The sequence below is a fragment of the Mytilus californianus genome, unplaced genomic scaffold (genome assembly GCF_021869535.1).
Source record: "Mytilus californianus isolate M0D057914Y unplaced genomic scaffold, xbMytCali1.0.p SCAF_3, whole genome shotgun sequence".
Lineage (NCBI taxonomy): Eukaryota > Metazoa > Mollusca > Bivalvia > Mytilida > Mytilidae > Mytilus > Mytilus californianus.
The window spans coordinates 92,545,174-92,569,982 of NW_026262679.1; the positions used below are offsets into that span (position 1 = coordinate 92,545,174).

Sequence of the window (24,809 nt, forward strand, 5' to 3'; positions counted from 1 at the left end):
TTCTAGAGTGTTCGTTTTGTTTGTATCAACGTTACCATAGTTAAACTCGTAATTTTAAACGTGTTTATTGCCGATTTTGATTCTAAATTTATTGTCCGTTTCAAGCACTGCACTGACTAAGAGATAATTGGAATGAGGTACACATGGGTTATCTCGATAAATAAAGAATGAGAGCATATAAACTACACATAATCCTCCCCCAAAATACTCTGTCTGTCTTTTCTACGCAGCAAATTTCAGGTACAATATAGAAATTTTAAAGCAAACTGATTATCCTCAAAGTAAAAGATATGACAAACTGACTTAACAGGGCAGATGAACAGATCATCCTGGTAGCTTCTGCCAGAGACACATAATAATTGTATTATATGTCTCTGCTTCTGCCTAGTACCCTAGCTATGTCCTTATTAATGCAGAAGTTTCACACGGGTAACTGTTTGACATGAAAGATGAAACGATATCATTTGTTTTAAAACGATAAAACAGCGCATTTATTTAAACAAAAAATATTGAAAGATGAAAATTACTGACCCATTGACATTTTGCCTTGATTAGTTAAAATGATTATTTTATAATGTCTTGAAAGGCTATTTTATTTTTTTTGCTGTGACTCCTTTTCATCGCAGGAATGCGTCACAGCAAAAAAATTTAAATAGCCTAATTATTTGGACTATCCATTGATAATATATCAAAAAAGGGATCCATTCCAGTGTCACGTTTCTGTACACCTTCCTATAGGAAGAAATCCCCCACCCCCTGTGCTTGTAGGCAAGAGTTTGTCATAACAATGAATTGGGTGCACCAAACTTAAATAGGGTTATGATAAGGTGAGTGCAACTGCAATGGTATATTGGCCATTCAGTGGCAGATCCAGGGGGGGGGGTGGGGGGTTCTGGGGGTTGAAACTCCCCCGTTTTTTGAGGATCAATGTATTTGAATGGGGACATATAGTTGGAACCCCCCCTTTATCCTGGGTTAGGAACCCCCCTTTTATAAATGGCTGGATCCGCCCCTGACATTTATCAACTTTCTGATGGTAGTTCCCAAGGAATTCCAAGTCTGTCATGGTATTCCTATGCTCCAATATAGGTACAGGAATGATGCAAAACGTATAGTGTCTAAATAAGACCAAGCTACTCGATTAATTTACAAAATTCTTGAGATATAACTTTTTAACATCTTTGCTAGCCAAGGGTTTATAACAATCCAGTCCCCTAATCTCCACCCTTGTCGGATTAAGATAGAATTTCGGATCCACGAGGTTATGATTTCCATTGGTTGCAGTTGTAACTGGCTGCATCCAATCAAAAAGCGCCTTTAAGATGAACATGTGTACATGTAGAAAATGTAAATAAACAATTGCCACGTGCTGATTGTGCAACAAGTCTTTAACATCAAACATAAAACGATTTTTAGTGACAATTCCAAAGTTCTTAATCAACTAATTGAAGTTCAAGGGACTGATTTAAAATTTGTAGTGGAAGATCTCACTGTGACTTTGATATGTAGAAACAGCATTTAAAGTGCTGTTCCTTCGAGAACCCCAAATCAACTAAACTGGGGAAACCATAATTAACATCACCCAAAAATATTGATATTTCGCTTTTTACATGTTTACAAACATGTATTAATTCCTCTTTACCAGGATGCTATTTATTATGTCTGGTGGGAACATTGGCTCCTCAAGTATTTTTCTCTGCAAATGCATGTTGGTTTATGGTAAGCAGCATTTTTAAAAATATTGTTTATTTCATAGTTTTGCAGATCCTTTAATGTTTGAACTTAAAAGCAACAGTTAGTTAAAGATGGACCTCCAACAGATGATGGAAACCAGTATTGTCACAGGAGGAATGGGGACAGTCTTATTTTACTTGAATAATAAAGCTGATACAGAAACAGAGTTAGCTGTGTTAGGTATGAATATAACTTATATTAGACTTGATATATGTTCATGTATGAAAGAAAGATATTTATCAATAACTTACTACAACAAATGTGTAACACTCAGAAACGTATCCTTCCCCCCAAACGTTTCCTATTCCCCCAAATGTGTCCACATGACGTCACTGAACTGCAAAACATGTTTAAATGTAAAAGGGCACCAAAGCGTGTCATTTGTCTAAACACCCAAACATGTCCATTTTTCAATGAACACCCAAACGTGCCCAATCCCTCAAACGCATCCTTATCAAGCTTAATTTTTTTCTTTTACTGGAACTACCATTCATGTCCATATTATAAATACGTAGGTTATTTGGTTATTGTTTTTTCATTAACGTATACTCATTTTACTATTTCATTCAAAAATAGAAATAAATTCCTTTAGGTCTTTTTTAAACCGGCAGTATAACCTGGTTAAAAGTGGTGGTGTCCGTTCAGCTATGTTGGATGTAAATGTAAGCAAAAATTAAATCAGATACCTCGTGTAGGGAGTATGTCCCATTCTCTGCGCATTAAAAACTTTGTAGCAATTCACTCTTTCATGGTGCCATCAGTTGTATTTTGGAAGGCAACATTTTAAAAAAAATTTCGCTACTTTTATTTAAAACGGCCTCTATTACATAACGGAGATTGCAGTAGTTTCTTACTGAAGTCATAAAAATATCGGTCTTCACTCGCTCTTATTTTTTTTAGATTAAAATCCCAACTAGTGTTAATCCCGAATAACCGTCAAAATTTAGGCCCAATCCTAAATTCCCGGTATGATAATAGGACCTATATACAGTATTTATTGTTAACATGATGTCGTTTAAATAATGCATGAAATATTTGGCACTGGACGTTATTTCTCTTGTTCGTGTGTCTTTAGTGATGCTCGAAACCTAAAATTTATTAAAAAACCTGAAAACCAGTTTATGATTCGAAGAGCTTTTAAAATATCAGAACTTTTGAAAAAAAAGGGAAGTCATTTCTGCTGAGAGCCCCCCGTCGGATTAATATAAAAGGCATCATCCGAGTTTATACGTAACACATAATTTACATAGTAAACGATTAATTCAACTGCACTAGAATTATTTGTATGTTCGCTCTAAATGAGCATGAAATACTTGCAACTGGACAATAAGCAAATTCAGTCAAAAGTTAGTTCATATGTTACATATTAAATTTGCAATTATGATAATCATTAACAACCTGCATTGAACAAACTAATGCTAATAAATTACTATCAACTGTTTCCCCCATCAAAGAATTGCCGTAAACATTATTGATTTCATTTAGGACATACATGTATTAGCCCTTAAAGACGTAAGATGTTCTGGCGTTTAACAGTGGACACGAATAACAATTATCGGACACTTTTGGGGAGAATAGACACGTTTGGGGGAATCAGATATGTTTTGGGGGATGGACACGTTAGGGAGTGTTACAAATATACCAGCAAACTATTCTTTTAAACATACACACTAAAATGTATAAAAGTAAGAAGGTGTGGCAAGATTGCCAATGAGACAACTCTCTACCAGAGACCAAATGACATAGCAGTTCACAACTATAGGTCACTGTACAACCTTCAACAATGCCCAAAACCCATACCGCATAGTAAGCTATAAAAGATCCAGAAATGACAATTATGTAAAACTAACAGTCTGTATCTCTTGACTGTAACCAGTTTGGTTTGCATACTTGATGGTGTAAATTTATTTTGTCACATGTAAGATAACCAACAACCATGGCATATATGGCAATAGAGAATTGGTGTATCACATAAAGAATTTTTTTTCTCAAGACATTGAAGAAAGTTTTGCCTCAAAATTTATAAAAATGACAGTCTGAAATGCATTGTCAGTGAATCACAAGCCTTGGGCTTAGGAAATCTTGAGCCCATAATGGGTTTTTGATATATTTTATTGGATTTGAAAGGTAGAAAATTAAGCAAGTCTTTAGAGGAGGTTTGTTGAAGGAAATGTGCATAAGAGTAGCCGACAAAGTGCCTCAAAATTATTCCTTAAGTGGTACAACTCTTGATTACTATTTTGATAAGTTGCAGGTTACATGAAGTAGAAATAAGAAGATGTGGTATGAGTGCCAATGAGACAACTCTCCATCCAAGTCACAATATGTAAAAATAAACGATTATAGGTCAAAGTACGGCCTTCAACACAGAGCCTTGGCTCCCACCGAACAGCAAGCTATTAAGGGCCCCAAAATGACTAGTGTTAAACAACCCAAACGGGAAAACCAACAGTCTAATCTATATAAAAAACGAGAAGTACATGTATCTAAGTTTTAAGTCAAAGAGTCCTTTCAGGTTACTTATCCTGTTCTTTCCTGATAATCCTGCTCCATCAGACAGCACCACTATTCCATGTTAATCCAGTCAAGAAAAAAGGTATTTACAGGTATTTGTCACAAACATGAAAATTATGCAAAAACAAGAAGACAATTCCAATTTGCATGAAACATTTAAGTACTGGTGAGACTAAAATTAAAAAAAATAAATGCTTATTGGGAGAATTAAACATTAAAAACTTGAGAAAAGTTGAAAATAAAACTGTCAGATTGTTTCAAAGTAAATATTTAAAACATGCTTGGAGGAAATAAAATTTCCTTCACTTTCATAAAACCATGCAAGCAAATGTTTGTTTTATAAACACATATAGGTCTTACCTTTAATGCTTGAAGATGGACAAAGATTTGTGCTACAATTAAGAAAAACTCTAGAAAACTATCAGAAACTTTAAATATGGGTCATAAAAAGGATCTTGTCCAAGTTACACCCTTATGTTTGCTGTTTATTTTAGTGGGAGAAATGACCTCTTGAATACAAATATATAATTGAAATGTATTACTGGTAATAACTTAAAATCTTTTATTGTGCATCCACATGATCCACATTTTATTATACCCCACGCAACGAGTTGCGGAGGGTATAATGTTTTTGACCCGTCTGTTCGTCCGTCAGTCCTGTTTCTTGTCATCGCAACCCCTCTCAAACCACACAACAGAATTTCACGAAACCTTTTTAGATAATAAGGACATACTATGTAGATGTGCATATCGACAGGAAATTACGGTTCAATTTTTTTTCTAGGAGTTACGCCCCTTTGAACTTATTTGCTTCAATGTACTACTGCAACAGTTTGTCATCGCAACTCCTCTGATACCACACAACAGAATTTCATGAAACCTTTTTAGATAATAAGGACATACTATGGAGATGTGCATATCGACAGGAAATTATGATTCAATTTTTTTTCTAGGAGTTACGCCCCTTTGAACCTATTTGCTTCAATGTACTTCTGCAACAGTTTGTCATCGCAACTCCTCTGAAACCACACAACATAATTTCATGAAACTTTGTAGATAATAAGGACATACAATGTAGATGTGCATATTGACAGGAAATTATGATTCAATTTTTTTTTCTTATACAATTTTTTTTTCTTACACATATTTTATTTCTCCAATGACAATGTGGGGATGTGGGGTATGTGAGCGCGCTCACTAAGGTTCTTTAATTAACTTTGTCTTTCTCTATTTGCTATTATGATTACATTATCTGTTTTACTAGGTCTATTAACAGTCAAGGAGTGTGGAGTTCTTTCTTGATACCAGCAATTTGTGTTCTTGGGAATTTTATCACTAAAACAGGTAATTCATTTATTTTTTATTTTCAGTTGAACCTCATTTGTTGAACTTGGTTGTGTGGAAAATTCGGATAAGTTGAGGTATTTTGTAAGTCCAAGCAGAACTCTAACAGGCATTTCTAAGTCTGATGAGCCAAATTTGGTTTATTTGAAATCTCATTTAACTCAAGCATATTTCGAAGTCCCCTGAAAGAAAATAAACACAAATTTACCTGATGTGTCGAAGTTTGATGTAAAAAATATATGGAAAGAAAAAAATCCATTTCAGTTTGAAGTAATGAATCAAATATTGAAATTGTATGAATTTATTGTTTGTCGACAACTAAGAAAGTGGCTATTATTAAAGAAGAAAGATAAAAAAATGATACATCTGTAACGATTTGTTCGTTTCGCAAGTACTTCCGTATTTTATATTTCCTTATCTTTGTAAACATCAGATGTGAACTTTCTGGTCTTGTTTTTGTCTCTCCTGCAATGAAAGTCGCATTCTGCGACAGAGGCGTAAACTAAGTGTATATTTCAGAGGGTAGAAGACCTATAGGCTTCATACCTTGTATACAGATGCCTTATCTTATAAAGTTTTAGTCTGTCATATGTCTGTTGTCCTTGACCTCATTTTCATGGTTTGGTTCAGAGACTGCATAGAAAAAAGTTTAGTTTTTTTGTTATGTTAATTTCTCACTTATTATGAGTAATAGGATAATTTTGTATATGGGTTCCTTGCAAGGTCTATTTGTTTGTCAGAAAGGGTTCACCTGATCTCAATCTCATTTCATAGATCAGTGATCAAAGTTAAAGTTTACATGATTAGGTCTATTTCTCAGATACTGTTAGCAGTAGGGCAACTATATTTGGTCCTTGACCTCAGTTTCACATTTCATTGGTCAATGTTAAGGTTTTGTCTTTTGGTCTGTTTTTCTAATACTATGAGCAATAGATCAACTATATTTGGAATATGGAATGATTGTAAGGTGTTCATGTCTGTCTGGCATGTATCATCTGTCCTTGACCTTATTTTCAGGCTCCATTGGTCAATGTTAAGTTTCAGTAGTATAGGTCTTTTCTAAGATACTATAAATAATAAATCAAGTATATTTGGTGTATGGAATGTTCAGTATACATGTCTGTCTGGCAGGGTTCATCTGACCTTGACTTCATTTTCATGGTTCATATGTCAATGTTATGTTGTCCTGGCTAAGTCTGTTTCTCAGATACTATAAGCAATAAGGTCAACTATATTTAATGTATAGATATTTGAAATATGTATATGTACATGTCTGTCTTTTAGGATTCATTTGACCTTGATCTAATTTTTATGGTTTGTTGGTCAATATTAAGTTTTTGTGATTTGGTCTGTTTCTTGTATATACTATAATCAAAAGGTTAGATATATTTGGTGTATGCAATGATTGTAAGGTGTACATATCTGTGTGGCTTGGGTTATCTGACAGTGACCTCATTTTCCTGGAACATTGATAATGTTAAGTTTATGTGACATGTGTAGGAAAACTTCACATCTTTAGGACTATCAACATAAAATAAATCATGAATAGTAAAGCAGGTGAGGCATTTCAGTGAGTGCACTCTTGTTTATAAAATAAATAATTTTTTAATACTGCATGTACTGTCAATGCATATGGAATGGGATATTAAATACGTTTTCTGCCATTACATGTCAGGCTGACAATACGAAGTACAATATTGAAATGGTAGAACATGTTGAACTCTCGACTTCCATTGACATGAATGTTGGGTAAGTTGAACAATTATGTCAGGTCCCTGCGTCTTGACTGTTATTAGATTTCTACAACTCAGAGTCAAAATCTTCAGACAGAAAATAATAGTGCATCACTGAGTTTTTACAACGACAAAAAATATTGTAAATTAAAAAAAATGTATGGTTGTTCAGAGCTTTTTTTCCTGTGAAAAAAGTTTGATTGTATGTAATTTTTTTGTATTACAGATGACAAAATAGATAGTAGTCTGTTGTTTGTTTTGTTAACTTTGACATTGACATTGGTGCACTACAACCCTTCAAATGCTTCACAGATTGCAGGCGCATTATTGTTATTGTGGTTGAAAGAAATCTTTAAGCAACAAGGTGAGTAGACACAAGCTATAGATCAAATTAAACTATGACCCAGTAAGTACAGTATGAAAAATCTAAAAAGAACAATCAATATTATTTAGATCCTATCTGACATGTCAAATTATAAAATAAACACAGAAAGCTTTTTTTTCAATTTTTCAATGAAAAATGTTATTGGTTTTGATTGAGTGGGTATAAGAAGAAATTTTATTCTAATATGACAACCTATATATCATCAACCAGTATAATCACAATATATCTACTTTTAGGACCAGTGCATAAATACACAAACTTGACTATTCCATGTTCTGCCCACATTATTTATAAGACCAGGTAAACTCAATTTGTAACAGTAAAACCCAAGTTTTACGTAGGTCAAGCTTCAAATACAAAACGGTTATCTCTATTTTTATGCAAAATAAACAAATCAATTCATTTCAGAAATTATTTAGGTATAAATTTCATAAAACGAAAATTCCAAGAAATGATGTTATCTTCTTTGGCAACTGAACAAGGTGACGTTATATGTATGCTTTTATTTTTTGGGGCCCTTTATAGCTTACTGTTCGGTGTGGGCCAAGGCTCCGTGTTGAAGACCGTACTGTGACCTATAATGGTTTTCTTTTATAAATTTTGACTTGGATGGAGAGTTGTCTCATTGGCACTCATACCACATCTTCTTATATCTATTTTGGCTTCAAATGTAAATATCGATCGTTTTCAGGCTTCTCTATCGCCTCAGAATGTAATAACTAAGATAAAAAAACATTTTTATGTGAGAAATGTGAGTTTTTTATATTTATTATTGAATAATATAATATTATTAATATTATTATATGGGGGTAAAACAGAACAGCCAAAACAGTTTTGTGTGTATAGGGATTTCACGGTTGACAAAATTGCCGTATTTGTCCTATTAGAATTGAAATAAGTCATGGCAGCCATATTCATATTCGAATATGAATGCCCAACCCATGGTTAAATGAAAACAAATCTACGGCTGCCATGAATTATCATAATAAACTATGGCTATTCATATCGACTGTAGTGAATGTTATAAAACAAGACATAATAGTATCCCTGCTTTAAAAATGTATACTGTTTTACCTCTGTCTGTCTGTCCATCCATCTGTCCGTCCATCCATCTTTCCGTCGGTCCGTCCCTTGAATATTTTTCGTCGCATCTTTCTCAGGAACTACACTACAAGGATTTCTGAAATTTGGTTTCAGGGTTTATATAAGTCAGCTATACTGTATGATGCGTTTTCAGATTCATCACTCAACAACTTCCTGTTTACCATCAAGTATTTGGGCGGGGGTATCATCAGTGAGCAGTAGCTCACAGTTTCACTTGTTATTCAAGCTTTGATAACAGTATCATCATTGTTTATATCTAATATTAAGTTTTCTAATAAAGCCATACTTCAGTCCCATTTTAAATTTTCCATTACTTGCATTTAACTTTTTATACACTCCCCTCCCCCTTTTCCAAAGGAGTGGGTAAACTGTTTTGTTTTGTATGTCTGTCTGTCCTGAAATTCTTTCATATTTTTCTCAGGCTCTACAAATCAGAGCTTCCTAAAATTTGTTGTCAGTCTTCATGTGAACATGGATTACACTAACTTACTTTTTAACGACCTTGACTGGCTACAAAGACCTCGCACGGTCGGTGGATTACCCTGTCATGCCGTTTTAAATTAAGTATTTTGAGTTAGTTGTCTGTTTCTACTATCATTACTTTTGATATATTATTAGTTAAAAGTATGCTTTTCTATAGTATCCACAGAAAAAATTAAAAGGATATTACAGTTATTTTCTGTTCAACAAAAACAACCTTTTTTTAGGCTTCAAATGCCACATGGGTAAAATAACTTTTTCTGAATATGCATGTTGTAAAAATAACCATAAACCCTTTTAATTTTAGCGCCCTTTTGTCATCGAAGAAATAACTTATTTCTCTTCAATTGTTGTTGTCATATGAAACATTCAGTCCAGTATTATAATACAATTATGTTCTCCATCAAAACTTAAAATTCAAAATTATTAAATTGTTAAAAAGTAATTTTCCCCCATAGTCCTGCAGACCTTAGGAAAATAACTCTTAAGTTAATGATTTTGGATATTAACATTAAGAAGAAGTACTTACAGTGACCATTTGGAATGCTTTGGTTATTATAGACTCATTAATAAAATTATATAGTATTTTAAAATTACAAAAGAGTTATTCTTGAACACTAGCTTAAATGGTTTTTTTTTACTATTCATTTCAGATTTGAGTAGTATTCGGTTATGTGTATTTAACAGCATTTTCTACTACTCTGCATTGTCAAAATTGCCGAAGATGTTTCCAATGTCATTTTCATATGGTGAAAGTGTCATAGTATTGCAGTCTACATTTCTAATTGTCAACAAATTCTTATTTAGAACTGGAATTTTTCAGGTAATCAAAAATGAATGACTTGCTATTCTCTGTACAATGTTAGATATTAACTTGCAAAAAATCTGAAACAATACCTCAATCAATAACAAACAGAATGCAACCTAACACATAATAATAGCTCATTTATGCTTTAATCCATTGGCAAAGAATGCATGAATAATTCATTTTGTGAAAATTTCATGAGCCCCTGTGAGAAAACTATCCTTTTTTGAAATATACAAGTTTCAAGGACCAAAAACTATTTCTTTGTTTGAAGTTAATGTATCCAACTACACAACAAACTTATTACAATATAGGTTGACCAACTTTAAGAAAGGATTTTATTCCTATCGTTACCAAATGTTCATACTTTGGCATGCCATCATGTAGTCAATAATTCAATAATTCTTTGCCGTGGTATTTTGTCATTTTACCAAGAAGATTCAACCCAGTCTGTCCAATTATTTAAAATAGCACAATAATTTTGATAACTGTTTACATTGCGAAATCAGTGTTGTTGTTCTCTTCTGATCAACCACATAAGTAATATGTACATGTATTTTGATAAAAATGAAGGTATCAGTTATTGTATAGCAGGGCTCACGCTACCAGGCGACTAGGGCGAAGAAGTCGCTTTCCCGTCCGTCACTTTGCTTTGCCCGACCCCCAAAAGCGAAAACAAGTCGCCCTGTTGTTTACGATACTCGCTTTTAGTCGCTTTCGTCATCGGCAATATTCAATTTTTACCAAGTTGATGAAACAGCAATTTTCATTTTAAAGTAAAGAAATTCAAGGCTGAAACGATTTATTTTCTTCAAAAAAGAGGTTAAAAGCATTGATTTTTAAGCTGGTGGCATGTTATTTCATAAACACAATTTGTTATAACTTCCGGTACTTGTTACAAGAGCGTACATCAAATCATTCTAACTTTCGGCAAAATAAGTTATTACTTCATTAGAACTTGATGAAATTTGCCTGAAGTAAACTTGTTATCCATGTATTGCATTAAAAACGTCATATTCCTTTCCAAATAGCGTGACAAACATCGTTTATTTTTGTAAATTTTTCTTCATCCAACATTTAAATTATTGGGCATATTATTGAACAATTACGGTTCGGAGTCAGGATTTCATCGGAAACGGACCCGCTATGACCGAAATCCGGATTCTTGCGATAATGACTACGGACGCATGAATGGCACTGCTGACAGACAAAAATCGATCCCAAAAGGAAAAATTACACATTCCACACGCATTAACATACTTTTTGTTAGATCTTCTTGATTAATGTATATATTTCCATGTATATGCATTGTTTCAATTTATAAGTTAAAGTTGCTCAACTCTGGGACTATTACACTAATAAAATTATATTATGTCCAAGCTTAACTGTTAAATTTATATATCTTTTTAATGAGAAATAATTAATTTCATGAACATAATAACAGAGTAGTTTTTTTAATTGAATTTTAATTTTTTTTATTGCCAGATATTTAATTGTTTTTTTCTGACAAGAGAACTCATTTGATTGTGCAACTAGATATGATAAAATTAAACAACTTTAAATTTGAACAGTTACTTTAATCATGTTAATGGTATACCCAGGTACAAATTGAACAATATAAAAAGATAAGATACATATGGCCCTTAATGTAATATAGTAAAATCCAAACATTGTAGCCCCGTGAGCGAACAAGCACTTCTCTTTCAAATCTCACCACTTCTCCCTCTCAATTTCAAAAAGAGAAGTCACTTCTCCCTATGATTCTGAAGTAGTGTGAGCCCTGGTATAGCATGTGTATTTAGTTTCCTGTCAGAAAGAAGGTGTACAGTCTATATTTACAACTTATTTGTCTCTGGTATCACATTGGTTCAACTAATGGCATATAATTTCTCAAATATTCCTAAAACAAAATTCCTATCAGATTTTTTATAATACTGGGTGAAAATGTTTTCAATTTATCATTTAGTAAAAGTTAAGTTTTATTAACAGGATTGATTGATTGTTGGTTGCATAACATCCAGTGGCAAATATTTAATGTATGTTCTTTATTAACAGGAAGAACAAGAAGAGTCATTGTCAGAAAATGCCATGATAAAGATAGCAATGGTGAGTAAACATGTTCTGATGTAAATATAAAATGATAAAAAGATATTTGTGAAAGTTGAATTATTTTTCACATTTTACTAATCTAAATATTTTGGTTAATATTCTCAAAATTAAAAAAAAGTGTAAAAACCATTAACCAGTAATATTCATGAAAAAGTTTATCAACCAGTAATAAGCTAATTACTGATAGGGAAATAAATTGCTAAATCAGTTGATACAAACATCTAAATGTTGTTTACATTTTATATAAGGTATAACAAAGACGGCAGCATTCAAGTCCTTAGATTGAAATATTCACAGTTTTATGTAAAGGTTTACTTTTACCTGTGTATGTTTTGGATGGATGGATGGACATTAATTTGGTACTGTGATAGGCACAAACTACATAGAAAAAAAAGTAACGAAATACCAAATTAAAATATTCAACATGTTCAATGAAAAATAGTTTTGCACAGTAGTATTTTTATGCCCCACTTACGATAGTAGAGGGGCATTATGTTTTTCGGTCAGTGTATTCGTTCATTCCTTCGTCCGTCTGTCCCGCTTCAGGTTAAAGTTTTTGGTTGAGGTAGTTTTTGATGAAGTTGAAGTCTAATGAACTTGAAACTTAGTACACATGTACCATATGATATAATCTTTCTAATTTTAATGCCAAATTAGAGTTTTGACACCAATTTCTCGGTCCACTGAACATAGAAAATGATAGTGCGAGTGGGCAGGTTAAAGTTTTTGGTCAAGGTAGTTTTTGATGAAGTTGAAGTCCAATCAACTTGAAACTTAGGACACATGTTCCCTATGATATGTTCTTTCTAATTTTAATGCCAAATTAGAGTTTTGACCCCAATTTCACGGTCCACTGAACATAGAAAATGATAGTGCAAGTGGGGCATCCGTGTACTATGGACAAATTGTTGTTTTCTTTCTATTAAAGTTTGTATACTTATTGATTATATGTATCATACATTGTCTTTTTTATTTTTCAGCTTGCCATACTTGGAGTTTTTCTAGCCTCTGTATTACTACATCTGATCAGAGAATACACATCTAAATTGAAATTTTACATTGTTTACAGTCTAGTCATTGGAATCTGTCTTATATTTGGTTTACCAAGACAAAACCCTGTAGTTGTCCTGTTGGAATACTTCTCTGGGAATTTAATAAGAGTATGTAGTTCAGTCATTTCTCTTTTAACATACATTATACAACTGACCATGCTCTGTAAAAGTAGGACAGCAAATGACGAAGCAGTTTTAATATTTTCCCACGCATTTTAAGTCAAAAGTGTTAGTTTTTTTTACATATTTCTTTTGAGAGCAGTGAATTTGTTTTTTACATACACATTCCATTAATTATTTAAAGAACAGTATTGTATTTTTTACATATGGACAATTATACACATATATATATATTTAAATGAGTACCACACACATTTCTTATTAAAAGTTAAATTCACATGATAGAAAAACATATTTAAAGTGATACAGAATGTTGTATATATCTGCTCCAATTATAACTGAATTGATTAGAACAGTCAGAAGCCAGTAACATAGTAAGGTTTGCTATATTTTGTAAAACTACACATTTTGGAAATTTATAGATACAAATTAAATTTTGTTTTACCTTTTACTTTTATGCTTAGTGTCTCTTGTTTATAATTATTATATTTATATCCACATCTAAACCAATAGAGGCTACTTTGACAGCATTATTGAAAGTATTATAAATCTCTTACCATGGAAACAGACCAGGGAATTAGCTGTTGTTTATGGCTTCTTTATTTCTTTATGGTATCTGTCATTTACAGCTGATCTGTCGCTTCATTGAAACAAAATTTCTATTTCCATTGTAGTTTTACCTTGTGGCCTGGTATGGTTCATTGACTGCAATCACTGTGACGTATATGATGCTGCACAGTAATCAGACATCTGTTTCCTCAGCAATGAGGAAGTTTTTCCATGTCATTATTGTAGGCGTTTACATTCCAGGTTTATTGTTAGATCCTACATTCCTAACTACTGCATCTCTTCTTGCTTTCTGTGTTATGTTTGTCATAGAGGTTAGTCAAAGAATCAAATGAAACAGATATTTATTTTCCCAAAATAAAATCAATTTCAAGTTGGTTTAAGGGCATACGATACAGTTACAGAGGAGGTAATGACATTGCTAACGTCAAATGTTATTTTCGCGACATCAAACTTTGACATATCGGGAAAAGATGTATTTTTCGACTAATTTTTATCATTCAGACTGATTTAACTTGAAAACGAGTTCATTAACCCCTCTTTTTTAAAATGACATTAGGTTTGATTCCGTATGAAGATTATTTGTACCAATTTTTATGAAAAAGTCACAGATGAAATTTTTTTAAATTCGATAAATATACAGCAAAAATTGCTGTTTTTTTTTTCTAAAATCATGAAACTTTGATAAAAATTAATTATTTCCAAAGAATTGTTATGCAAATTTAGGGCATACTTATGTAAAGAAGATTTTCCAAATGTTTTTTCAAAAATCCGCTTTTGTTTATCTTTTGAAACAAAAAAGTTAGGTATGTCTATCAAAAGAATAGAAATGTCCAAAAAACTGAAATTTTGAGTAAATGTCTAAAATTCCGACCCCATTTATCTTTTAAAGTAGCACATGAAGGTATATTTTTTATTACATATTTGAATTGACTAGGTGAAAAATAGCTTGTATGCAAATTTTCGTAAAAATATCACCGTGGGATCAAAACTGTACCATATGCCCTTAAGGAGGAAGATCTTGGTTGGTACCGTTTATGTTATTAAGGGACATTACTATGAAAATAATGTTTGTGTCAATCACTTGGGGTGCAATCAACAGTTTTTTTTTCTATGAGTATAATGATGTCATATTTTGAGGGACCATGCATAAGTGACTCTTAGTGGTGGTATTGTTAATAAAGATACTTTTATAAAACTAGATATCTCTGGGATCAGTATTTTTCTGGCTTGAGGGTACATTCTCTTAAAACAAGTATATCTAATCTAAATTGAAAAATCATTTTGATCATTCAACCTGTTTTAACTGAAAGCTAACTAACTAATATTTACTATCAAATACAAAAAACATGATAATTTTTCATCAATTATGCAAATAAAAAGGGATTTCCTTCCATGGCTATTTTTAGTTGGGGAATAACCCCTAGTATTATATGAAACTGTTTATAGCACTCGTAAAGAATTATACTACGAGCTGCTAAGTAACACAGACCATTGTCATTCCATATCACACAAGTACTTCAAAAGAATTCATGAAACTACATTGTACCTATTACAAAAGCAATACTGGTATATAGAGTTATCTCCCTTTACCCAGGACATTATTTTATTTTTCAAATGTATGCAAATGCCAAATATACAATAGAAATATTTAAAGAGATTAGGAAACAAAACAGAAAAAAATATATAAATACATCTCCCTTTTCATTGTAGTTGAATAATTGATTATGACTCAAATATGAATAACAGGTGATGTGGGGATATGTCAATTAAACAGAAACTCTACAACACTAAAAACTTTATGTCAAACTAGATCTTCCATAATGAAAATATACAATATATCAAACTCTTTTAGGTCCCAGTTTAAAAAAGGCTTTTTTTAGCAAGTAAAGAAAAATATAATTCCAAGTTTCCAGTATTCTTGTCACTTCAAATGAATTTTGTACCCTAAGACAATACTATAAGAACTCACATTCTGATATCTGATACATATATATGTATGCAGTTTTATCTGCAATCGCAATAATTAATCTCACATTTTTGTCCATTCTTTAAAAATCACAATAATAAATACACGCAATGATTTCTGAATGAACAGTATGCAGAATCCCTTATCCTATAAATTATTAACTGTTCATTACAAATTCAAGTTTGAGATTTATATCTTATTGCGTGGTTTTATTACACACTTTATTGTCACAATGTATATGTGTGAGGATCTATAAACTTTTAGATGATTTTTATGCCATCCTACAATAGTAAAGCTGCATAAGGTTTTCCATGTCCATCCATCCATCAACCCTGTGAATAGTTTAAAGATTGAATTTTTTGTTTAAGGTAGTTATCAAAGAAGTTGGTAGTTACATCAACTTTAAACACTTACACATGCTCATTATTATGTGAACTTTAAAAAATATATACTGAATTAGGGGATTTTACCAAATTTCGTGCTTCACAGAACACGATAATGAGATAGTGTTTGAGGTTGGCATGGTGTCCTCTCGACACAAAAATAGAGGAAAAAAAGACCTGAAATGACAAATGTAAAACAATTCAAACTAGAAAACTTACAGCCTGATTTATGTACAAAACAAAAAAAAACAAAAAACAAATATGATACACAGTAACAAACGTCATCCAATGAATTAAAGGCTCCTGACTCTGGACAGGCACATACAGAATGTGACAGGGTTAAAATTGTTTGTTTTGTATGTTTATTTGCAGATTTTTACTGCCTTAAAGAAAAGTGTGTAAGTAATTTACATGTTGTGTGATTATTTTTTAGACTTTAAGATATATGGATGTGCAGCCATTTGGAAAGTTGATAGAAGAAAAGTATAAGTTATTCCTAGATAAGCAGGATGAAGGACCTCTAGCGTTAACTCCAATATATTTGATACTGGGATTGTCTTTGCCGCTATGGCTGTCTTTCATTTTCAGAATACAAGGTAGATAGTTGATTATTTTTTATAAAGATAAAAATGTTAAGAGATATATGCAAAAATACCTTGAAAAGTAACCAAGGAAATAACACACATTACATACAGATAGTTCATTTGTAACCTTGATTATAGAGCTTATAGCACATTTAGTTATGTTCTTCAAGTTAATAAATTTTTGTTACCAAGTTTTAAGCAATGCTCTAAAGAAATGAAGAACCCCATTCAGACCCTTGTGTATTCATCATGTATGGTAAAGAAATAGGATTGTGGCACAAGTTTGAAGAAAGTTTCTTCAAAAAAACCTCATTGATAATTTCTTGGAACAGCTCTAAGAGAAAATAGATGTGAATTCCTCTATCAAGCTGTGTCTTATTTGCCACCAAATAATGTACATTAAAGTTTGAGCAAATTCAGCCTTACTGAAATATTACAGTATACATACAAAATAAAATACTTTAAAAGAGATATGTTAAATATTGAAATTTTTTTAGAAAAAAACTAAATAAGATAAGTTTTTAGCTTAATAATTAGACTGTCTTAATATTCAGAAAAGTAAAATTCACTTGATTTTAAACTACATGTATTAACACAGGCGGATCCTTGATTTTTCAAAGGGTGGCGTAATCCGAAAACAAAATATATACTACCAAGTGGAGCAAGGAAAAATATCTTTTGGATGATTTTATGCTAGAAAAGGATATATATTTCAATCAAAAGGGGGTGTAAGCCATGTACTCCCCTTCTCTAAATCTGCCACTGATTAAAGTATTTATTTTTCTTACAGTGTCAGACATTTCAGTGTATGCTGGTGTTATATCAGTTGGTATAGGAGATGCTGTGGCATCTGTCATTGGTAGTAAAATAGGCAGATTCAAATGGCCAGGTAAAGTATTAATATTGATTTGACTTTTAAAATTCTCACCTGCTATTGTTTTAAGATATGGCAACAAGATAATGAAAATATTCACTGTAAGGGTATATAGAGTAGAGATTTGACATTGATTTATAGGGGGAAATTGGACACAAAGTCAATTTTGGTATGCACTGTCAATATGTTCAAAGAAAAATAAAATTCATGATCAAGGATCCGGAAATTTTTTCACACAATTTCGGGCATTTTTAGATGATTGAAAAGTTGGTGCCCCTTTTCAAATTGTCGTCATCAATGTCGATGTCAAACTAGATTCATAGCATCAACAAACTTGAATTGCTGTTTCATCGCATTTACTACAAGTAAATTTCTTACCATTTTTCTAAAAACCTTCAAGAACAGTTTAGGGAAGGCAACAGTTTAAAATAGAAATGATTTTAATGACTCAAAATGGTTAATTTCTCAGACATTGCTACCGCTTCTTTCGATTTGACAAAATTAAAACTGGAAGTTTACGATAATATTAAAGTACAGAAAATTCCGGATTCATTTCCGGGATTCGATTTGTTTATCAAATTGACAGGAAATCACCGGCTTTTTAATTTTATTACCTTTAAAAGTGTTTGAATATAACAGTTAATAGTTGCATTCGTTAACTTTAGCATGAAATCAATTTGCATTTTACGATTAAATATTTAATTTGCTGAAGACAACTTCACGCATGCGTATTACATAGTAAATAAAGCACATGTGTTACTCGTGAAAAAATACTTTTTTCTACTTAGATAAAATTAAGGTTTAATTTTCAATCAGAATTGATGATTGTCTTTGCTGAAAAGTAATTAAATAATGAATACACTTGTCAGGGAATTTTAATTTCTTTAAGATATTATTCTGAGCTTGTGATCAATGTCAGGTGTGAATTAAAAACTCAGGTAAAAAGTAATTGGTGATCATTAGCCAATGTTTCCCGAAGGCATTGATATAATTATTAGGAGGGGCCCTCAGGATTATCAAACTATACTGGAGTGGAAGTTTTATTACAGGAAAGGGATTATAAACAATAAGAAGTGATCACAAGTGCAAAATGGCGATTAAGAAATCCGATTTCAAACATTGAGTCAATGAAATGACCGAAATTATTTCTGTTAAAAAATGAAATTTGTCCTAAATCCCAATTACTCATTTAGGACAAATACTTTCAGTTTAGGACATGACTGGCAAATATGACCGTTTCCGGACCCTTGTTCATGATCGATTTTTACGGTATTTCAGTTTGATTTTTTTATGTTTGAAGAAGGACCATAAAATTTTGTAGGTTCAATACTTTTCAGAATAAATAACACAAGATTCAATAGAGTATTCAACCTGGTTTTTTTTCCTGAAATCATTTGCTATAAAAAGCCAAAGTTAACTATCTTATCAGATACTGATTTTTATTCAAAGGCAGAGGCTTTACCGTTATTGGTATCATGTGACAGCCATTTTGAGTGCATTATGTTCTTTGAGTAACCTTGGTTTCTGAGGCCCCTCATGGGGGTGTCCAAGTAATCACATAATCACAAATTTTTTGCCAATATAATCACATAATAATTATTATTTTTTTAAACAAGATAATCAAATAATCAAAAATACAGTCCTAGATAATCAAATAATCACTTTAAAAACAGCCAAGTAATCACAAATTGCCTGTACTTTGTCAATTCAAAATATTATTTGTAAATTTTGCACTTCTTTTGTGTCATATTTAAGCCAGGATGCCAGTTGAATGTTTTGATTACTTTGATTTGGATCCTTGGCAGAGTACATGTTTGGTAATAAAAAAGGTAAAGGTGAAGGTATAAGATCACTCTTTTGGACCCTCAAATTCAAAAATAAAAAAGTAAATTGAATCGATTAAACAATATTACAAGACCTTGGTATGTCATATATCAGTAGTTGTAATTGAAAATTTTGTGTAATGCTAGGGCTTCAATTGAACTTCTTGCATTTAATGCGAAACAGCAAAAAAAACTAACTTTGAGATCATTCATGAATCCAAAGCCTTACTCAAAAACTCATTTCGCTGCAAGATGTTTTAATTAAAGACATTAATGTGGGTAAGATCATGTTTTGGGGTAAGGCCTTGGCTTATATCTAAATTGTAAAAAAAAACTGTGTAAAATAGCCATTTTAGATCAGATATGTTAATTTTGACATGTTTATGGCATCACTAGTGACATTTTTGTGCTTAAATGCGCATACTGTATCATTCTATTCAATTATCAATAAAATAAACATAATTTGAATGGCTTGAAAAAAGTTACTATTTTTGCAATTTCAAATGATGGCTCTTATCATACACCTCCTTTGTTCTTTGAGATACACCATTTAGATTATTCCTTTATTACATTGTACTTGATTTCCAATTTCAGTGGCCAAAGAATGGCTCTGATCATACTTTGTTCTTTGAGAAATATCATCTAGATTGTTCCTTGTTTACTTAATTTGAAATTGTTTTCTGAGATGTACTATCTAAATTATTCTTTTGACAAACTGGTCCATGTGCTAGCTACAAAATATTTGCCACTGAGCATTAAGCAAAAAACAAGTGATCAAACAATGTTAGCTACGTCCTTGCCATCTTGTAAATGTCATCAATATTTTACAGGTAGTTCTAAAACAATAGAAGGAAGTTTAGCATCACTAGTAACTCAGATAGTCACTTTATATTGTTTACGGTGGACTGGTAAGTAGGAATTAAATATTCTTGAGACTCATTTATTTTCGTGGTTATCAATTTTCATGGATTAAAGAAAAAATGTATTTTCATGAATATTAGACTTCATGGTTTTGCCAAAGTCTTCTTCCACCCCTTTAGAAAAATTGCACTTCATTGAACATCTAAATTCCTTGTTTACCTATACATGTACCCACGAAAACAAAGAATCCACAGTATACAGATTAGTACTAGGATATTGGCTTTCTGTGATCTTGATTGCTTATGTTTAGGTTTTATGTTCACTTATGAATGATGGTGGAAGGGATAAATTTGTACCTGGTTTTTTTTAAGAAGAAGGATGAAGTGAATGTTGAAATAAACTTAAAATAAACTTAAATTTTAGGGATATGGGTACAAATGTAACTGGGATGTAGAAGACTAGCCTTTTTAATAAGTGTCCTTCAAACTCTGTCACAGTTTGTTTATTTTATACTGACAGTAATTACTTCAACTTCATACTTTGTAGTAGCTACAAGGTACCTGTGATAGATAATGTTAAGGGAAGTAGATGCTCTACTGTTGAAAGATGCAATAAACCTGTCTAAATTTAATACTATTGGATTTTTCCCCTGAGATCCAATATAAGGACACTTTCAGAAATGATTTTTTTGTTCCAATGGAGTGTATAATAAATCACCTTGTAGGATCATATACATAGATATATAAATGTTTTTTTTCAAAGATGTAAACATTTTAAAATTTTGAATCTTTTGGCATTGAAAGGGTCACTGGATTTTTTCACTTGTAATACATAGCGAAGATAATGTTCAATTTGATCAAAGTGTAGAAAGAAAAGAACAAAAAAGAATTTTGTCAAAAATCTGCTTCAGATGAATGTTGTTTTTTTTTTTAAAAAGGTGTAGGAGTTGCTGAAATTTTTTTGTAATAAATTCAGAATCATAAGGACTATGGGTAATTTCATTTTTATACCCCAAATTGAAAGTCTTCTTCTTCTTTAAGTTTCTAGCGATCCTTCAATTATTGAAGATTATTCGCCGGGCTTCGACTATAAAATTTTATAATTTACATTGTAGCAAGAAAAATAAAAAGAAACAAAATAAAAAAATCAAGATAATGTATGTACATTTGAAAAATTTCATTTAGATAAAACTATATACATTTGATAACAAAATAGTTAGGGATAGAAAATGGGGATGAGAGCAGATTCTGAGATCATACTCTTGAATCCGTCTACTGTACTGCATGATACTATTTGTTGTGGCAGATGATTCCAATTTATAACTGTTCGAGGATAAAATGAATATTTATAACTGTCTTTAGATGTTTGTATTTGCCTAAATGAGTGTGGATTGCTATGTCTAGTTCTATTGTCTAGTGGGATCAAAAGGTTATATGTAGGGACTGCAACAATTTTGTGTATAATTTTGTAGAAGAAGACAAGTCTGTATCGTAAACGCCTAATTTCAAGTGTGTACCAATTTAAGTCTGTCATCATTTCAGTAACTGAGCTGGTGTTATGGAAGCGGTTGCATGAGAAGCGTGCTGCTCTTCTCTGAACTTTTTCAATTTGTGAAATTTGCTGTTTTTGATGTGGATCCCAAATAGTTGAGCATTACTCTAGTTTTGGTCGGACAAAAGCTTTAAATGCATGTGCTTTAACTTTAGGTGAGGCTATTTTTAGGTTTCTACGAATAAATCTAAGAGACTGATTTGCTTTTGATGTCATGTTATTGATATGTTTGTCCCATTTTAAATTTGATTGAAGAGTTAGGCCTAAATATTTTGTAGAGTCAACTTTTTCTAGAGAGTGATTGTGTAATTTATAAGTGAAGTCTAAAGGTTTGCATTTTTGAGTTACACTGAGAATGTTGCACTTATCAGGGTGAAAATGCATGAGCCAGTCCTGCTCCCATCTGCCGGCCGCTTCCAAGTCAGACTGTAACATCTATCATTGGTTGAGTTCCCTTTTAGGAAGTTTTTAACCAATCACAACATTTTGGTGCATGCTTTTCAAAATATTACCAAGAATGCATTAGATTCTGAAATTGGGAATTGTCAGAAAAAAAAATCAAAAGGCCAAAATATACATAGAAAATATTTTTAACTTATAAGCTAAATGAAATATTTGTCTAATATAACAACACACTATTGAGTAATTTTCACATCTATGCTGAGTTTATTTACATATATTTATGAAGGAATTCTTTTATTTTCAGGCAAAGTAGAATCATCCTGGACATTTATTACACTTATAGCAGTAACCATAACTACAGTTCTAGAGGCAGTTACTACTCAAATAGACAATCTAGTTTTACCCTTGTTTTTATATACAATTTTGCTATTAAATATTTTATAATCTATTTAATTTAATGATTTTTTTATTCATATTTCCCCTTTATTCAATCTATATATGATATAGATTGGTATGTTTATATCATGCATATACAGATTTCTGATTTTTCTTTAAAGAAGAGGTTACAACTATTATTTTACCAAATCCAAAAAGCAGAATACAACTCTAAAATTATAATTTGCCAAATGTTATATATCTTCCTTAGAAGCAGTTCTTGTTAGCTGTAGTAATGAGCCACATAGAGAAGTTTATATAAACCTAGTTATACATTTTTTCTATAACTATATATTACATTAGACTTGATGGGTAGTACCCACTTCTTAATATTCTTTTTACTTCAAGGAACCAGTTTTGCTATCTTACAATTGGAATTACTGGAATCAGATTCAAATTTTAGAAACCATAATTGAAGAACATAGAGTAAACCTATCATTCATATTAAACAGAGACATAACCATTCCCTAGTTTTAGGTATCTGTTTAGCTTATTTGTCCAATATAGAAATAGTGTGCACTGGTAAATAATGCTGGCATCTGTAATCCTGTATTAACAGTAGAATGTAGTACAGCATATTTTTATGCCCCCGCCGTAGTGGAGGGGGCATTAAGTTTTACCCTTGTCTGTCTGTACATCCGTCCCAAAGTTGGTTTCCTATCTCTAACTTTAGTTTGCCTCAACCAAATGGTATGAAACTTATACACAATGCTAATTACCACAAAATACAGATCAAGTTTGAATTTTGGTGGTGTCACTTTAACCGTTCTAGAGTTATGCCCCTTTACAAAGGGAAAAATTGCTGAATTTTTTGTTTCCGTTCTCTAACTTTAGTTTGCCTCAACCAAATGCTATGAAACTTATACACAATGCCTATTACCACAAAATACAGATCAAGTTTGAATTATGGTGGTGTCACTTTAACCGTCTTGTTTAATATGAGTAGGTTGAGTTCTTTCAGTAAAATCAGCATTCTTTGAAATGACATAGTTTACTAATGTTTTGTTAGTAATTTTGTTTTTTTGTAATTTATTTTACTGTCATTATAAGATAAGTAGTTTTCCAGTACAGATTTCTTATTGTACTTTAATGTTTTTTATGTACCCTTCGTTTTAGTGTTCATGATTAAAAATGGGGTCTGAGATTCCCACATCTATTTTTAAGCAGTTAAGCTGCTTTATGCGAGCACCCTAGATTTGTGTTCTACCCAATAAATGCTGAAATATGTGCCATTGTTATTATCTGGCTGGCTATTATGTTATTTATAACTAATTGAACACTTTTTTCATACTTTTAATTCTGGAATACAAAAAATATGACCAGAAAAACCTTAAATGATCGTCGAACCACCCAAAAGTTTTGAAGTTGCACATAGGAAGTAGTGCTCAATAGAAATCCTTATGTAGTTTATTCTCCCCTGTGCTTTTGGCCAAGATGTCAAAGAACAATTGCATGAATTATTTCATCGCCGAAAATCTCTAATTACAAGTCGTTTACAGTTGCCAAATGGCACAAAGCGCAGGAATATTGTATAACGGCTGTGACTAATATGACACGGAGTTGAAGTCTCAGTTGGCGGTAATTTTAACTTCATCGACAAAACGTAAATCAAGGACGTTTTAAATTTGGTGATTTCTGATAATAATCATTTTGTTCAACCGCTAGCTTTATACCGAAAATCGCCAACATGTTATGTGTAAATCCGAGTAAATCGTATCTGACTGACAAAACAACATTGAAAAACAATGGATGCCATAAACCGGAAATGAAGACAATTATAATACCGGATCTAATTCCGGGGGCGGATAAGGGTAATTCCGGGTTTGCCGATCAAATACAATAAAAATATAATAATTCCAGGCATGAGACAAAATACATCTATCATGATGAAATATAAACTCTAGAATTGAAAACCAAAGATATATTGAAAAGAAAGAAAAAGCAGGAAATATTTTATACAGAAACTCAAAATTACTTTTA

General features: G+C 31.9%; 1 protein-coding gene across 2 annotated transcripts; it reads left to right on the forward strand.

Annotated features, from left to right (window-relative positions):
• Positions 1-116: 116 nt before the first annotated feature.
• LOC127735446 (dolichol kinase-like) lies at positions 117-22,847 on the forward strand. 2 transcript variants are annotated; one of them, XM_052245610.1, is made up of 13 exons: positions 117-240; positions 1,757-1,914; positions 4,250-4,340; positions 5,513-5,592; positions 7,552-7,689; positions 9,948-10,117; positions 12,155-12,205; positions 13,189-13,368; positions 14,055-14,261; positions 16,733-16,895; positions 17,674-17,772; positions 20,411-20,488; positions 22,699-22,847. In XM_052245610.1, the coding sequence occupies exons 2-13, from the start codon at positions 1,806-1,808 to the stop codon at positions 22,836-22,838; spliced, it is 1,506 nt and encodes a 501-aa protein (XP_052101570.1). In that variant the 5' UTR covers positions 117-240; positions 1,757-1,805; the 3' UTR covers positions 22,839-22,847. The 2 variants fall into 2 exon arrangements, with proteins under 2 accessions (XP_052101570.1, XP_052101569.1); XM_052245609.1 differs by lacking the exon at positions 117-240 and adding an exon at positions 293-429.
• Positions 22,848-24,809: the final 1,962 nt, after the last annotated feature.

Coding starts and splice junctions, on each gene's coding strand:
- LOC127735446 (XM_052245610.1), top strand. CDS start 1,806: ATGGACCTCCAACAGATGATGGAAACCAGTATTGTCACAGGAGGAATG. Junction 5,593..7,551: donor GAATTTTATCACTAAAACAG/GTAATTCATTTA, acceptor TTTGTATTACAG/ATGACAAAATAGATAGTAGT. Junction 13,369..14,054: donor TCTCTGGGAATTTAATAAGA/GTATGTAGTTCA, acceptor TTTCCATTGTAG/TTTTACCTTGTGGCCTGGTA.